Source organism: Leucopleurus acutus (genome assembly GCF_964270905.1).
Source record: "Leucopleurus acutus genome assembly, chromosome: 4".
NCBI lineage: Eukaryota > Metazoa > Chordata > Mammalia > Artiodactyla > Delphinidae > Leucopleurus > Leucopleurus acutus.
The window spans coordinates 112094834-112112030 of record NC_139146.1 but is presented as its reverse complement, the minus strand read 5'-3'; the positions used below and the strand labels follow the sequence as shown (position 1 = coordinate 112112030).

Genomic DNA, 17197 nt, shown 5'->3' with positions numbered 1-17197 from the left:
AGTCTACTTCTAATGCCTAAAGACAGAGGACAGTGCCTCTCTAGTCCTACCTGTCTTCCTCATCTCCACTGCCATTGCCTTCGTTCAGTCCTTCATCACTTCTTGGATTTTTGCAGGACTCCTGATTGGTCTCCCCATTACATTATCCATCTCTACCTGCTCCATCTCCAACATAGCTGCCAGTTACCTTCTTTTAATACACATTTTATAGCTCTAGGAAATGGCAAGGAAAAGAAAGACCAGAGAAAGGTGCCATGTTCTGATTAGGAAGAGACTTGTATGCCACAATATAGACTTTATCCTGATTGAGAAGTGCCTACTGAATACTTTTTCAGGAGAGACAATCAAATTTGCATATTTTTAAAAATTTTGCATATTTCAAAAGGATACCCAGGCAGCAAGGGGATCAGAAGTAAGCCCGGAGACTGAGAGATGATTAGGATATTGTACAATAGTAACCCTGCTAATAGAGAACAGGTCTGAGCCAAGCCAGTGTCAGAAAAGTGGAGACAGAGTAGATACACAGTATAAATGATAAATGGTGACCTCCCGGCAGGAGGTAGCAGGCAAGAAGAAATGAGGAAATCACCTAAGTTTCCAGCTTGAGTAGATGGAATACCTACTCTCAAAACAGACACACAGGAAGAGCAGGTTTGGGCGTAATCAGAAACTTCCAAGTGGGATGACCAGTTTTGAACAAATAGGCTGGGAGTTCAGGAAAAGGGTCTAAATACAATGAAAACCAGAAAGGAGAACAGATGAAGTCACGTGTGGACAGATTCACACAGAAAGACCATGTAGTAAGAAAAGCAATAAAACCCTAGAAGAAATGAAGAGGGTTCAAGACTTGCAAAGCCACAAATGACTTTTACAGCTCAACAAATCAAAATCTGAAAGCAGAAAATATTGTCTACTATTTGCCAAATTGCTTAATAAGAGAGGGAGGGTCATTCAAGCAGAGATTCTCCACTAGGAGGGTAGGAAAACATGTCCCTATTGCCAGGGGAGAAGAGGTATTACATGAAAACCATATTCTGTGTATTTCATTTTCTAACCAACTAGAACAAACAAAGGTCTACAAAACCAAACTAGATAAGGAAACCCATGCAAAAAAAAAAAAAAAAAAAAAAAAAAGGGTGGTGGAGGCCACCACTTGCAGATTAAGCCTAAAGCTTGGGAAAAAAGATCCAAAGAGCTAGAGGCTGGCAAGGTCCAGTCAAAGCTAACTCCCCTAGTGCTTATTCACCAAGCGGCCTTCTGAAGAGAACTTGGCTTGTCTGCAGAGAGAGAAACTGTACTAACCTGCCAACGTGAGTATTCTGGTCTACTTGATACCTTTTGGCTTTCGCTATAAACTAATAGGCATTCAGGTTAATATGTCACTCTTTTAATATGAGTACACCCCAGAGAGAGGTCAACTCTCCAGTGACAGATTCACTTTCAGTATCTCCAAGGCTCAGGGCCAAACTGCAGTGAGGAAATACTACCTGGAGGACTTCTGGTAACCAGAGACAGGGCTTATCCTGGAGGCGCTCCAGCCTCACTTCAAGCCTCCCCTCTGAAATACAGCAAGCACCTTTTCTTTTTCACCAAAAAGGTAAAAATTAAAATGTGACTGTAAACAGGAGTACAATGCATTAATATTTTTATTTTGAGTTGTAATCTATTATTACTTCAAAAAGATTCACTTCAAAAAACATCCGATGGATGCTGACTTACCAATAAAAAAGTAAGTCATCGTTATATGATTTATAATACAGAATACACAATAAATTATATTTACATGCAATGACTAGACTATCACACACACGGTAAAAAAATACAGGATTTTTATGTACATTTTTAAAGATTTACATTTTCATATACAGTTTATAAAGTTTAAAAAAATTCTCTGTACAAAATCTCATGTGTACAGAGTTGATAAATCCCTATTCTTATGGCTGTACCACCACACAGATACGCTTAAAACTATAATACTACAAACACTTAGGTTTTTTTTTTTTTACACTTCATATTCAGTCTTGGCACCCATGTACAATACCATTATTTTTGAAACGTGAATTACAAAGGAAATACAATGTAATCATGCAGACTTTTTTAATAGAAGAAAATGAGACAAAATGTGCTATTAGGTCAACATTTATCAATTCCATAGTTACCTAGTTCTGTTCAACTTGTTGCACTGCTCTCATATAGGTACATGCACACCTAGATTATGGATTGTTTTAAAAACATTAAAATAATACTATAGTCTGACAACACTTAATCATTAGGAATGCAACTATCCAACAACCCTAGTCTGTTGCTTATTTCTGTTTTGGCAGAAACCTCAAAGAAATGAAGATATTACATACCAAAATTCACAGAAATGTCAACATTATAATTCCTAAGTTTCTAGAGTCTGCATCAGATAGAACACTGATCATTTAAAAAAAACAAAAAAAAAAAGGTTTTTGACATTTAAGAGTGTATTCTCTGCTCTGAGAATGGGGGGGAGAGAGAGAGATCTAAGATAAACCATTACAGGATTATCCACTGTCCCTGCTAAGGAAGCACTTGCACACTCCCAATCTGTTTCAGTAAAGACACCTGAAGGTTTTATAAAAAAGTTGACGCTACACTATTCAACTTTAAAAATCTTCTTGAAAAGTAATGAATTGAAGGTATCAGCACCTTCCCTCCTCCCCCACGTAGCTAAAGATCAAGGAGAAAAATAAAGTGCCAATGTCTGAAGTATTGTTAATTGTTTAAGAGGCACTAACCCATTTGATGGCTTAGGATTAAATATGAAAATAGGCCAGATCTGATCTGAATAATAAATAGAAGGTAGGTATTCCAGAGTCTATGCAATTCCTGCCTAGATGGGGGCTGCACCAGGAAACTACCTACTCCCCCATTTATTGCTTTGAAACCTGTACACACACTTTCATTTTGGACCCAGAACAATGAGATTTCTAAGACGGAAAGCACAGTGTCTGTGCCACTTTGAAGCTGAAGAAGAAAGTGCACTCCTGACCACTGTGAGGGGAGCTGCTGAGGCTCTCTTCTCCACAACTCATATCTTCACAAGAGTCCTCGCTAAAAGGAAAAACAGAGAGAAGAGGATCCCATCATTTAAAACACGTCTAAATGTCGTACAGGCAAAATTAAACTGCTGAACAAGCAGCTCTAGTCTCAGGATTTTTACATTCAAAATTTAAGCTCTACAGTGACAAAATTTAACTTAGAAGGACTTCCTAAAGTGAAGTGTATTGTAAGCTCCTTAGAAAATACAGATTTGCTTAAGAGGTTTAAACAAATTACCACTTGCCAAACTATTATTCTTGTACCAAGTAATAAGTCTGTCAGCAATAACTATAGAATTCTAAGTACTTTAAATCCAGTAAGTGCAAACTAATGACAAAGATCTCCTATCACATGGTTTTGATGTCTTTCTTGCATCAATAATTGCATCACTGAACTTCTCAAATATCAAACTAAGAAACCAACGAGCTAGGAAAATGGAACTTATGGTCTCTTCTCCCTACAGCATAAAACGGTGAAATTCAATAAAATTAAATAATTCACTTTACTAACAAAAATAAACTCTGAATAAGACAACGGCATTTGACAAAACTAAAAATCTCTACAGAACTCTGCCGCATCAGTGGTGGTAGTTCCCTTTACTTTCAAGTCATTTACCCGCAGCCTCTTTCCATAGGACCATTTTAGAAATTCATACTAATGTTAAAAAACCCAGAATGCTGTTTTCTTAACTAAACTGTATTTCAAAAAGCAAAAAAGATGGGAAACAACCAGTTTTTTTAAACAGGAGCAATGAAATAAGTCAGAGAACAACAAATACTGTATGATCTCACTTATATGTGGAATCTGAAAACACAAAACAGAACTCACAGATGCAGAGAACAGATGGGTGGTTGCCGGAGTTGGGGGGAGGGGGTGGTAGATGAAGGTGGTCAAAAGGTACAAACTTCCAGTTATAAGTCCCGGGGAGGTAATGACGTATGGGATGCTGGTTTTTGTTGTTGTTGTTTTGTTTTTTAAATTTTTATTTTATTTATTTATTTTTGGCTGTGTTGGATCTTCATTGCTGCACATGGGCTTTCTCTAGTTGCAGCGAGCAGGGGCTACTCTTCGTTTAGGTGTGCAGGCTTCTCATGGCGGTGGCTTCTCTTGTTGCAGAGCACAGGCTCTAGGAGCATGGGCTTCGGTAGTTGTGGCTCGCGGGCTCTAGAGTGCAGGCTCAGTAGTTGTGGCGCACGGGCTTAGTTGCTCCGCGGCATGTGGGATCTTCCCGGACCAGGGCTCGAACCCGCGTCCCCTGCATTGGCAGGCGGATTCTTAACCACTGCACCACCAGGGAAGCCCCTGTTGTTGTTTTTTAATAAAGAAAAAAACTGGGGGGGGGCACACTTCCGAACTATTGCCTATTTTAATAAAACTACTTCTGGTTAATTTTCTTACCCAAAGAAATGATGCTATCAGAGCTAGGGGCTCTAATACACAAAAATCAGTAACATTTAGTCTGCGGAAGTGTCATTAGTCAAGGAACCTGCTTACCTTTCACTTTCATCAAAACACCCCACCTCCGGTATTGTGGGCAACTCAGGAACACTATAGTAGCTATTGTGGAGGTTCTGGGCTGTGCGCCTTGAAACAATCCAAACCAACTTCTTAAGGTCTGGTTTGCAACATTCCGGAGAAGAATATTCAGCTAGGCATTTAGAAACTAACTCCCTCCAGTAAACAAACTCGGAGTCATTAACCTGAAAAAAATATTTAAATGAAGAGGTTATGACGGCGGTTCCCAAACCTTGCCACACCTTGGAATCACCCTGCGATCCTTAAAAAACACCTGGCTCCCACCCTCAGATACTCTTATTTAATTGATATGAGGTGTCATCTGGGCATCAAGGGTTTTTAAAGCTCCCCAGGTGATTCTAATGTGCAGTCAAAATTTGGTAACCACTGCTTTAGGGGAGGAGCACCACAGGTATAAATCGTTTACATAGGATTCAATACAGAGAATACTCTGCCTGTCTTAAGAAAGCACACTAACCTAAAAACACTAGGTCTGTTAATAAATCAATTATCAAGTATATACTTTGACAGTCGCAATGCAAAGGAATTTAACATAACTTGTGTTTCTGTAACATAGCATTACTTGGATTGCTAAAATACGCATTTACATTAAGACACCAGATATACGCAAATGGAGAAGTTGGCAGTGTGAGAGAAGAGGAATTCCCCCAGAAGGGCACAGTTCCTCCACCACTGGGGAATGCCCTAATTTATTTCATGGAATCAATTTTCACCGAAGATGTTTCCAAATGACATTATTATAAAAGGTTTAGATTCAAACTAGTAAATTCGTGATTAAAACAAAAGCTGGAAGTTACGTATTAAAACAAAATGCTTCACGTTGCATGTACTTGACCACAAAACAGATGATGATTTTATATCATCTTGGCCTCCATTTCCACCTAATCCAGTCACATCTTAATCCCCTGGTAGCCTGGCTTCTACCACTCTCTTATTCTCCTGACATCACCTCCTACATCTCCTACGTGGGGAAACTGCCAACACTGAAAACCCAGAGTTTTAATCAACCGCTAAGCAAAGGACTCCCCAAAATTTCTTACGGTTTCAACTATTATTTCCTCATGGGAAATTGCTAATCTCAATCTCCAACTATAATTTATCTGGAGTTTTTAGTCCAGACTGCCAAGTATCTGCTAGACATCTACCTATCTGAAAGGTATACAAGTACCTAAAATCATACTTCTTTGATCACAGTTAACTTCTCTCCAATTTCCCTCAATGGTACCAATATTCTCTCCACCATTAGGTCCAAATCTTGGTCATTCGTGACTCTTTGCCTCATTTCCATGCTTGGCCTCTAAAAACCACTGAGTTGGGTGTACTACTTCCTGCTTGTGACTATCACCTAGATATTCTATCTACAAACCTACCCTAAAATGATTCCCAAACCCTTCTAGTCCACCAGCTTCCTAGCCGTAAGCCTTTGCTGCCCAAACTTCCACTGTCTAAGATTGTTTTGGTAGAACCAGGTTCCAAGTCATTGTGCCTCTCACGGTCTACCCTACTTCTCTGCTAACCAAATCCCGAACTATTGCCTATGTTCAGACACAGACCCTACAGGACTGCGACACAGAACAGTAAATGACAGAACACCCTGCTTCGTGTTCAGTTCCATACTTCTCCAACTAGACTATCAGTGTAAGAAAAAGGACTGTGCTTATGTTTGGTTTACACCTCTTTATGATTGAAAAAACTTATCAGGCTAGCCTGACAAAGGAGTTTAAAAGAAAAACATAGCCAGGGCTTCCCTGGTGGTGCAGTGGTTGACAGTCCGCCTGCTGATACAGGGGACACGGGTTCGTGCCCCGGTCCGGGAAGATCCCACATGCCGTGGAGCGGCTAGGCCCATGAGCCATGGCCACTGAGCCTGTGAATCCGGAGCCTGTGCTCTGCAACAGGAGAGGCCACAACAGTGAGAGGCCCGTGTACCGCAAAAAAAAACAAAAACAAAAAACAACATAGCTGATGTTATCTTGGTAATGCTACTAAAGGGACGATGACTCAGTCCTACAGATGTAATGGGATGCCATTCGTGCATTGACTAACTCTACTTCTTAATATGCGTTTTATTTTTTAATAAATTTATTTTTTATTTTTGGCTGTGTTGGGTCTTCGTTGCTACACACAGGCTTTCTTTAGCTGTGGCGAGCGGGGGCTACTCTTCGTTGCAGAGCACGGGCTTCTCATTGTGGTGGCTTCTCTTGTTGCAGAGCACGGGCTCAGCAGTTGCGGCTCGTGGGCTCTAGAGCACAGGCTCAGCAGTGTGGAGCATGGGCTTAGTTGCTCTGCGGCATGTGGGATGCTCCTGGACTAGGGCTCGAACCCGTGTCCCCTGCATTGGCAGGTGGATTCCTAACCACTGCGCCACCAGGGAAGCCCTTAATACGCATTTTAGAACAATGTGCATGGGGCAATGTAGACCGCTGTAATACCAACTGGCAAGAAGACTACAGAAAGGATGTCTAAACGCAGAAAGAAGCTAGCCTAAGTGACCGGGTTCCCTTCCAGCTTAATACTGTCTGGGTTGAAGCTGCATTTGTAGAACATCAACACTTAAGATACAAGAATAAATGAGTAACAGTTAAGAGCCCCATAAAGTGTTACTTAATGATTAAGTCACTACAGAAAAGATAAAATAAGACACTAGGAAAAAACTTGCTTTAAAGAATAAGTTCTGAAGATATTTACCTTGGAATGTTTTTTAACAAGCAGGAGAATTTCCAGTAATTCAATGGATTTCAAAGTTTCTACTTCCAAATTGAGAAGGCACAAAGCTAATACAGATGGCTACAAGAAAAAAAAGAAAAATAATTTTTTAAATTCAAAATGGAAACTGCGGGGGGAAAAACAGAAACTGTGAGATATATATAAGAAAGATATTGACTTACTTTTGCTTTTGAAAAGATAAGTCGGCAGCAGCAAGCTTTCAGCTGAGCTTCCAGTTTATCAAGGCTCAGTATTTCTTTCCTATACAATGAAAAGAAAGAACAAAATATTTATTTTTTAAACTTCTAAAGATTTAAACAATTCTAAGGACTTATTAAAAGTCCAAGCTGAAAGTTTGGAGCAGGTAAAAACAAATTTCACTAGAGTTCTAATTCTTTACTGTTACTTATAGCAATGCTCAAGTAGAAAATCTTAATTTTTAATCCCACCTACCTTTCTGAAGTATGACAAAGTACTATAGTATGGTATAAGTGCAAAAAGTTTAAGGCAGTAGTAGCTTCCAATTCATAGTGCAATTTTTCTGAAATGATTTTTTCCATCCGTTTTATGTCAGAAGCAGTACATTTACATTGGCTAATCCGGATTACATCAAGAGTAGACGGAATATTGCATTCTTCTTCAACTATTCTAGCAGCCAGCAAAAAACAACAGACTCCAATGCAAGACAAATGTTTAGGTTTCACCTGAAAAACAAAGAACAAAACATTTCTTCCAACAATTGTCACTTTAACTTAGCAAAGCACACACTTAAAAGAATATTGTAATGAGCCCCTATTCTTAAGACAGAACACAATCAAGCTGCTTCCCCGTACTTACCCTTACACAGTTATACTTAATCGTTTTTACATTTTAAGCTCTCTTAACCTCCCTTTAAAAAACAAAAAAGACATTTTCAGCATTTAAATTACTTAATTTAAATGCAGGTAAAAAATTTTAATGCAAGTTCAAAAGCTAGGTTTCTCACAGTTATACATTATATTTCAAACTTATGAAATTCATAATAGTACAACCTCCCCCAAAATAAATTAAGCCTTCCAACACCAAGAAAATATACTTCTTTGGATATAAAAATAATACATTCATCTTTGTATCTTCTTATCTATTTAAGAATCATTCCATACTTCACTGCAAATTTCCCCAAGAGAGATATTGCATCAGATGTGCAGAGTAGAGCATATGTACAAGCTGCCATGGACAGATGGCTTCCCTTTTCAGTGCCCTGAAAACTGACCCAGCATCTGACAGCAATCCTACTGGCAGAAGTATCACCACATTTAACAGTTACTGGTAATTGTTTTTTTTTTAATTTATTTTTTATTGAAGTATAGCTGAATTACAATGTTAATTACTGCTGTACAGCAAAGTGATTCAGTTATACCTATATATACACATTCTTTTTCATATTCTTTTCCATTATGGTTTACCACAGGATATTGAATGTAGTTCCCTGTGCCATACAGTAGGACCTTGTTTATCCATTCTCTATATACTAGTTTGCATCTGCCAATCCCAAACTCCCACTCCTACCCTCTCCCACTCCCCTCCCCCTGGCAACCACCAGTCTACTCTCTATGTCCCTGATTCTGTTTCTGTTTCACTGATAGGTTTATTTGTGTCATATTTTGGATTCCACATAAAAGTGATATCATATGACTTGCTGGTAATTATTAATAAGACTGTGGCTCCCTGCTTGGAAAAGATTTCTCATAGTGAAGGCAATAGGTCCCCTTTAACATACTGCTATACTTCCATTTGCCATGTTTCAAGTGTTTAAAAACACCTAGGCTCAACAGAAACATAACAGAAGATAAAAATATGAAAACCTTATTTTGAGAGCTATGTATATAGAAACACCTAAAAAAACAGTAGTCTTCATTTTTTCACATCCTTAAAGAGAAGGTATGTAAGAGGTACAGGAAAACCTAACTTAAGATACAATAATACGCTTACTTTTGTAATCTCTTAATCTGGACTAAAGATCACAATTCCAAATATTAAAAATGTTTATGTATAGTGACATAATTACGTTCATTTGCCAAATATTTACTGAAACCTTGTATTCTAGGCATCGTGCTAGGCACTGGGTATAAAAAAATGAAGCTTTATTTATAAAAACGATGAAATACCTTCATAAGAGCCAAGAATCTGTCCAAAATATTGACAGCCAGGACAAAAGTTTCAGTGCAAGATCCAAAAAAGTTGGTTAAACTCCTTAAATCTTCTACTTTGGCATTTCTCAATCTTGGACACAAAGTGTTATCATTCTGCAACAAAAACCCAGAGCCAAAGTTTATGACTGTCTTAGAACTACAATGGACAATACACACAGATTCAAATAAGGTAATTTTTTCCCCTGCATCTTCAAGAATACAAAGCACTACAATTTTTCAGATACAAAATGTGTATACAACACTGCTTTTTAAAAATATACATCATAAAAGACATTCAGCAATTCAATATAAAGCAAACGGTTGCCACACTTCCAGAGGATAAGAGCAAACATAATTCAATTCCCTTGTAATGGACATCTAGAAGATTCCTTGCTTGTTTTCTTTAAAAAAAAAAAAAAATCACTTTAGAGCCTGCTATACAGAAGTATTGCATAGGCAGAGGGTATTTCCACAAATGACCTGCTCAATTCCCAGGGAGTCTCCCACTCTGAAGCTGCAGGCTGGGGGGGTGCCACATTTGAAGCCACACTTCCCTAGATTTAGTATCACTCTCATTCTTGCTAAGAAACAAAAGCATGACCCTGTATTAAGATTTATCTTAGTACTCTAGGACGACCACTTGTGGTCTTAAGAAACTTTGCAGCCTTTAGTCTAGATTCAACTAAAAAAAAAAAAAAAAAAAAAAATTAAAGTTATCTGCCCAAGCCCTGTCAGCGACTAGAGCAAGTTATCTTTCCTGGGACTTACCTCCGGGGTAGCCTCGATCAAGCTCAGCCCTTTTTCTCGAGGTTGGAATCTCTGTTCCTGTTCTAGGTAGAGGTTCAACAATCCGAAGAGCTGGACCCCTTCACGACCGGCCAAGTACTCTGCCCCCAAATCCTTCATCTGTAGCAAAGAAACCACACACAGTTAGAATGTATCCTGGAGGGGGGTGGGGAGGGGGAAGCACAAAAGAGCTGGGGCCAATACCTCCAGCGAGGGGCGCCCCAGCACACCCCAGAGAAAAGCGGGTGAGGGCACCAGTCACGTCCAGCCGAACCCCGGAGCAATCCTCCCCCACCGCCAGGGAGGTGTGGCAGGGGGAGGGGCCGTGGTCACGTCCGCCGGCTAGCGCTGGGTCAGACCGGCCAGCCCCGGTCTCCCAGCTGCTTCACAAACAGGAAACTGTCCTCTGGCGGCGGTGTCCGGACGGTCCGCCCCACCTGAAGTCGCGGGCGGAGGGGTTCCTGCCCAGTGGAACGCACTGGGGGCTCCGAGGGCTGCGGGTCCGGGAGGTAGGGGCTTTGCACAACGTGGGGGGAGGGAAAGTCTCGCGACTGAACAAAGAACCGGAGGGAGGAGACTCCCGAGCCCCGCCCCTCCCGCGGAGCCCATTTCCAGAAGCCCCTCTCGCTGGAGTCCAGCCCCAAAGCCTTCCCCATCCGCTTCGGCAGCGCCTCCTCTGAACAAAACCCGAGAGGCAGAGACCTAGGTCCCAGAGAGCGCTGGGGTGGCGCGGCCCACCCGGTCAGCAGCCCGCCCCGTGCCCAGACAATACCCTTCCATCCACCGATGCCCTGATTCCGCAACTCTGCGGAGACCCGGAGCTGTCAATCCAAGAAGAACCACCCCAGCGAGCCACCGTGACAAAATGAGGGGGGGGGGGGACACCAAAGAACTGTCTTCAGCCTCCTCGACCCTCCATCCATCCATCCCATCAGCATCTCTCCGCCTCTGGGCGCCCACTGCCCCAGGGCTGAGGGCAGAACCGGAATCGCTCCCCAAGCTGAGGGGTGGGCACTCTGACATCGCTCTTCGCAGTCCCGACCATGAACAAAGAAGCTCCGCGATCCCGGGTGGGCCCACTCACCGTGCTGGAGCCGCGCCTCCACCGGCCCGCGGCGTCACGGTCGGATGGGACTGGGTGCGGCGGGGACGTCCGGACCTGCCTCCGAGGTCAGGGACCCGCCGCCTCAGTGGTGCCCCCGACCGGCATCCGACCCTTCTCCCCTGCCACCGCCGCCTCGGCCTCACAGCCCCGGCTTCATCCCACTCTCCGCGCGCCCACCCTCCGGCTGGGGCGCTGCGCCGGTCCCTCAAGCCCTGCCCCACTATGGGTTCCACCGCCGCTGACGCTGCCACCACCGCGGAGGCCCCAACAAAACCCCTTGTTTTTGTTTTGAGTTTCCGACGCCCCCAAGGGGGCGGGGCACGTGACTCCCCGCGGAGGGATCCGCCATCTCCTCAACAGACTTTGAAAAAGAGTCCCTCCCCTAAGTGTAGGTCTCCAGCCAGCTTTGTGGCCTCGTCAACTCGCCTTTGCTTTACTGAGCCACTCCTCCCTCCCAAGGAGGAGGATGGAATTTGGGCACGGCCTTATTCCTCGATTGATCCTACGGAGGAAGGAAAGGGAGCGATAGGCGTGAGGGGCGGAAGGAGATAGTTTCTGGTCGCATTGCACCTTTTAAAGGTCCCCGATTTGTTTTGTTTTCTCTGTTTTGAAAAGTCCGCCCAAAGTAGCGGGCTCCCCGATTGGATATCGGTGGGGGGCGAGTAGGATGCTGAAGCTCTGATTCAGTCTCGAATCCGGATTGGCTAACTGATTATCCTTTGAGCCCTCTGATTGGTTTTCACTGTATCCTGCGCTTCTATCTGCCTCAGGGCCTTAGCAACTCTGGTGTCTGGATTGCGCATGCCTGGGTGGACCACTTCGGAGAAATTCACTAACCTGCCCAGGGGTCTGTACCTTCCCACCGCTATCACCAACACTGCCCCCCCCCGACCCCCCCCCGACCCCGGCCCGGTCCCAAGGGAATACCACGCATAGTTCTCACCTCCGAAGAGCTAGAATAGCTAGATAACCTTTGTGACAACTTCTTTCACCACGGGAGGGTTTTCTACGTTCCTTAATTATTTTGTTCTGCAGGTCAATTTTGCGATAACCAGTCAAGTTATTGTAAAATTTCGGGGTGCTTGCTGAAATATTTACGAGTAAAATGCTATCATCTTTGTATTTGCTTTAAAGGTTACCGACCAAAAGGAAAAAAAAAATGCAGAGGAACTGTGAAACAAGATTGGCAAAAAGAGTTGTTGAAACTGGGTGATGGACACGGGAGGGTTTGTTATACTATTATTTCTACTTTTGTGTACCTTGAAATTTTTCCGTAATAAAAATAAATATTCAATAAAGGGACTTTTAAAAACAAAAAATTACCTGTGCACATTGACAATGGCAAGCAAACATCTAATAATTGCCTACCTCCTGAGGTTGTACTTGTACTGTTGTTTTAATGAAGACTCAGAGAGGCTTCTTGGTCCTTGGTCACCCATAAATTATCATTTATTGTCCATTACAGAGTTGTTATTAAGAGGCGACACCTCTCCTGAGGCGGGGCAAAAAGCAAAGAAATGGGTGCCTTAGGCCAGAGAAAATTTCACATGGAATATCTTTTGGGGGATGTAAGAGGCTCTCCTCCAACGTTTATAGTTATTTTCTTTACTTTCTCTTGCTTCAGTTCCTCGCTGGCCATCTGCTAAATATGCAAATAGGTAAATAGCACTTTCTCGAGTTCTACTCTAAATAATTAGCCCTAAGGAACTGATTTCTCTTTTCCGCCCTTCTGTATGTTTTCTGTGCATGTTTGGTTACTTGTAAAATTGTTTGGTTACTTGTAAAATATGCACATAACATAGCTTTCACAACAGCTTTTTCTTTTTTCCAGAGCAGCTAAGGAATTTTAAAAATAGATCCCTTTGCATATTAGCTGGGACTAGACATAGATGCCTGGAGCACAGAGCAACTGGGGGGAGGGCAGCTCAAAGAACTAATCCTCCTATTTCAGAGAGGTGTGGCCTTGTTCGGGGTTTTGGAAATTTAATAAAATTACATTAACAAATGGGGACTTTTTTTCAAATAAAAGGGCAAAGGTAGAAGAGGAACATAAGATATAGAATAAGTGATGTGAAGAAGGAAATGTAAAATTATGTGGTAGAAGATTTTTTAAATAATAGAGAAGATACAAGACAAAAAGGAAGAAATGGGGAAACTGACCTTTGCCTACATCACTAACTGTTATAAAGGTCTACAAAACGTATACTATTTATTTTATAATTGTTATTTGATGTATCTTCTAACAGGCAGCCTCTTGAATCATGAGCAGTTCTCTCTCAAGAAAGCTTTGTAAATGCTGTTGAATTTCCTCCTCTTTGCAGATCCTGTTCAGTATAGAAAAGACTTACCAAGTTCTCTGATATGGAGCCGCTTGTTCAGTTTAGTCCACGTATCTTTTTAAGATAAAGGAAAGCAATCATTAAAAAATAACTGGTCCAGTAATTAAATCATCCTTTTTTAAAAAAAAAAAAACACCTCCTTTTAACAATGATTATCTTCTGGGGGAGAAAATGATGCAAGTCTTCTCTTTTGACTCTGCTGATTCTTTTTTGGTTTTGGATGTGTGTTAATTTTTTTAATTTCAAAAATTAAAAAAAATTTTTTTCATGACAGCCTTCCTCCAAGGCTCTATTTGTCCTTATCACGTTGGCTCACTTTGCTGCAGTTGTAGGTCTTAGGTATCAAAAAGACATTCTCCCCGAGGCTAATCAGCCTTTACCTGTCAGCTGCCTTTCAGTCTTTGCTAAGCTCTCTTGAGGGCAATTTTCCTTCATCATGTGTGCATACAAAATAGGGAATCAGAAATCTGGCAGTCCTCAAGAAGGGCTTGGAGGGGACTTATCTCATTATATTTGGTCTTCTGCAGCACACTGATGGAGGTGCAGTGGGGTTGGGTGATAGTCTGCCCCCCATAACCCCATGGAGGCCTGACAGGGAACCAGCTGTCCTCAGTGACATCTGAATCTGTGAAACCACAAGGTGGGCACAGAGCAGGAAATAAACAGCAGCACAGACACACAGAAACAATGCCTTCATTCAGCGAATCCTCAACTGCTGAGGAGTGTCCTTCAAACCTACCCACACTTAAGCTTCTACCTTGAAAAGAAAATAGCACATTCCCAAGTAGCTGCTGCCCCAAATGCCTTAAACTCAACTTCCCTGAACTTTGTAAGGCATCAAAATTCCCACAAAACTTTCCAGGTATCATCTTCCTCCTCACAAATGATAGGTTTAGATAATAAACCCTGGCTTTTTATTCAACAGACGTTTAATGAACACACACTAGATGCCAAGCATGGTACTAGGCACAGACACAAAAACTGATAAATAAAACACAGTCCCAGAATATGCCTTGGTGTATCTGAGGTGTAGGGCAAAATCTCCAGCAGTGATCAAAATACCTGACTGTGAGTCCCAGCTTTACTACTCACTGGAGATAATTCCTCAAATACCTTGAATAATTTGATTTATCCAGAGCCTTAGCTTTTTTTTTTTTTTTTTTAATTCTTTTGGCCAAGCCACACGGCCTGTGGGATCTTAGTTCCCAGACCAGGGATGGAACCCATGTCCCCTGCTTTGGGAGAGCAGAGACTTAACCACTGGACCGCCAGGGAAGTCCCAGGAGCCTCAGCTTTCTAATCTGAAAAAGCAAACATACAAATGGCCGGGGGAGAGGAGACCCCGGGGAGTAGTTGTTTCCGCCTGACGTAAAGATTAAATACAAACAGGTATAAAAGCACTTTTGCTATGTACTCCTGGGCTGATGGGACTTTCACAATGCTGTGACTTCAAGAAGTGATCATCCCGGGCTTCCCTGGTGGCGCAGTGGTTGAGAGTCCGCCTGCCGATGCAGGGGACACGGGTTCGTGCCCCGGGCCGGGAAGATCCTACATGCCGCGGAGCGGCTGGGCCCGCGAGCCATGGCCACTGAGCCTGCGCGTCCGGAGCCTGTGCTCCGCAGCGGGAGAGGCCACAGCAGTGAGAGGCCCGCGTACAGAAAAACAAAAAACAAAGAAGGTATCATCCCTAACCTCATCAAAGGAAAGCAGCCCTACAAGGGAAAGAAGCTCAAGATCAGGATGGGTAAAGCTGACAAAAGGCCACACTTCCTCTTCCCCTCTGCTCACTATTTCTAGCTCTCTGCCTAGGCTGTTTTCTGTTCTTACGGGTGGTTTGCAGCCCCAAACTTCTTGTGCTTAGAGTAACCTTACTAGCAGAACCTGTAAAGGAGACAGGAATTCTTGTCAGAGGGAGAGAAACAGGGAAAGCATAACCTAATCAGGGGTTGAAGTAATTCAGATTTTGTAACAAAGGGTTCATTTTTTTTGTTTGTTTTTTGCGGTACGCGGGCCTCTCACTGCTGTGGCCTCTCCCGTTGCGGAGCACAGGCTCCGGACGCGCAGGCTCAGCGGCCATGGCTCACGGGCCCAGCCGCTCCACGGCATGTGGGATCTTCCCGGCCCGGGGCACAAACCCGCGTCCCCTGCATCGGCAGGCGGACTCTCAACCACTGCGCCACCAGGGAAGCCCCCAAGGGTTCATTTTTGAATGTGAACTTGAAAGAATGAGAATTTATAGGCAGACAATGAATTCCTTTCTTCAAGCAATCAGAGAATAAATCAGGGAACGTCTCATATATTCTGCTTTCTGACTTGCTTGTGGACAAGACTTCAAATCTGAAATAGCAAATCCAACATTCTAATCTATTTTGGTATAGATATTTTGTTGCTGTTATTGTTAAAGGTAGAAGCATGTTGTACCTTTCAGGGAGCTTATTTATGCATGGGTTAGGGATATTCATTCCCACATGCTGATGTACTCAGTTTTGGAATTGAGGGAGTTATCTTCACTGTAGAGGCCCTCTGAATGACCACAGCAAGGCTTTTTCCAGCCAGCCAGATTAGCCCTCCCAGCCCTGCTAGCCTGCAAGTGAGTGACTCTTGTGCAAACTATCTTTGAAACCCGAGAACTCAAAGCTCACTTGCCTCTGTGGCTGACTCTTGACTTTAGTATCCAGACCTCTTTCTGCTATGCTGAAAGTCAACTGGAATAAATGGAGTAGCCCTGACAAGGTGTGGAAAGACCGGCAAAGGGGGGTGCAACTGAGAATATGGTGATTCCTGAAATCAGAGCTGATTATCTCAAAATGGTGGGTCTGTTCCAAGGCAAATATATCTGAAGTAGCCCAGGCTGCATTCTGGGACACTGTACATTATTATTTACATAACACATTCCTCTTTTATGATTTATCCCAAGAACCATAACCTAAGTCAAATACTTCCAGTCTTGTCTTGACATCATAGTGCTATGGGCAATTGACACTGCCAGCAAAGAATCACTTAGGAGACATCTGTTGAATGTATTGTCTTATTCCTAAAGGAAGTTTTTATTTTCTGTGAAAGTATTACATGTTCATCTCAAATGAAAAGGCAATTGGCATTTCAAGTGATATGAACAAGTAATATAAGCTTAAATTTTGCTTTTGTTTTTAAGTGTCTTCAAAATGAGGGTTTAACTTCTAAAAATAAAGATTTCTTTATTTCAAGATTCTCAGGTCTGTTTAATTACACATATTATTATATTTTTCAACCACATTCTGAACAAGAAATTATGACTACATGCAGGAACTAGTTGGGTTTTTTTTTTTCCCCTTGTGGGGATGGGGGAGGGGGATTTGAAACTTTACAGTTTGGAGGGGTTCTCTCTAGGAAAAAGTAGAATTTAGAAATACAAATTAGATATGAAAGTGAATATTTATTTTAAATGGGACAAATCCAGAAAAATTATAAATTTTTAAAAGTTGACATATACTCATGTTCCAGTGATC

General features: G+C 42.3%; 1 protein-coding gene across 1 annotated transcript; it reads right to left on the bottom strand.

Moving 5' to 3' along the window:
- Positions 1-1710: 1710 nt before the first annotated feature.
- On the bottom strand, positions 1711-11457 carry CCNG2 (cyclin G2). Its single transcript, XM_082838070.1, has 8 exons — positions 11350-11457; positions 10248-10385; positions 9456-9593; positions 7762-8012; positions 7491-7569; positions 7291-7389; positions 4561-4766; positions 1711-3078 (listed from the first exon to the last, which is right to left on the bottom strand). The coding sequence occupies exons 2-8, from the start codon at positions 10383-10385 to the stop codon at positions 2955-2957; spliced, it is 1035 nt and encodes a 344-aa protein (XP_082694196.1). The 5' UTR covers positions 11350-11457; the 3' UTR covers positions 1711-2954.
- Positions 11458-17197: the final 5740 nt, after the last annotated feature.

Bases quoted from the DNA above. Each gene is read 5' to 3' on its own strand.
- CCNG2 (XM_082838070.1), bottom strand. From the start codon at position 10,385: ATGAAGGATTTGGGGGCAGAGTACTTGGCCGGTCGTGAAGGGGTCCAG. The intron at 9,594-10,247 runs GTAAGTCCCAGG...TTTTTGTTGCAG, and splicing joins TGATCGAGGCTACCCCGGAG to AATGATAACACTTTGTGTCC. The intron at 7,570-7,761 runs GTAGGTGGGATT...TTCATTGTATAG, and splicing joins CTTTGTCATACTTCAGAAAG to GAAAGAAATACTGAGCCTTG.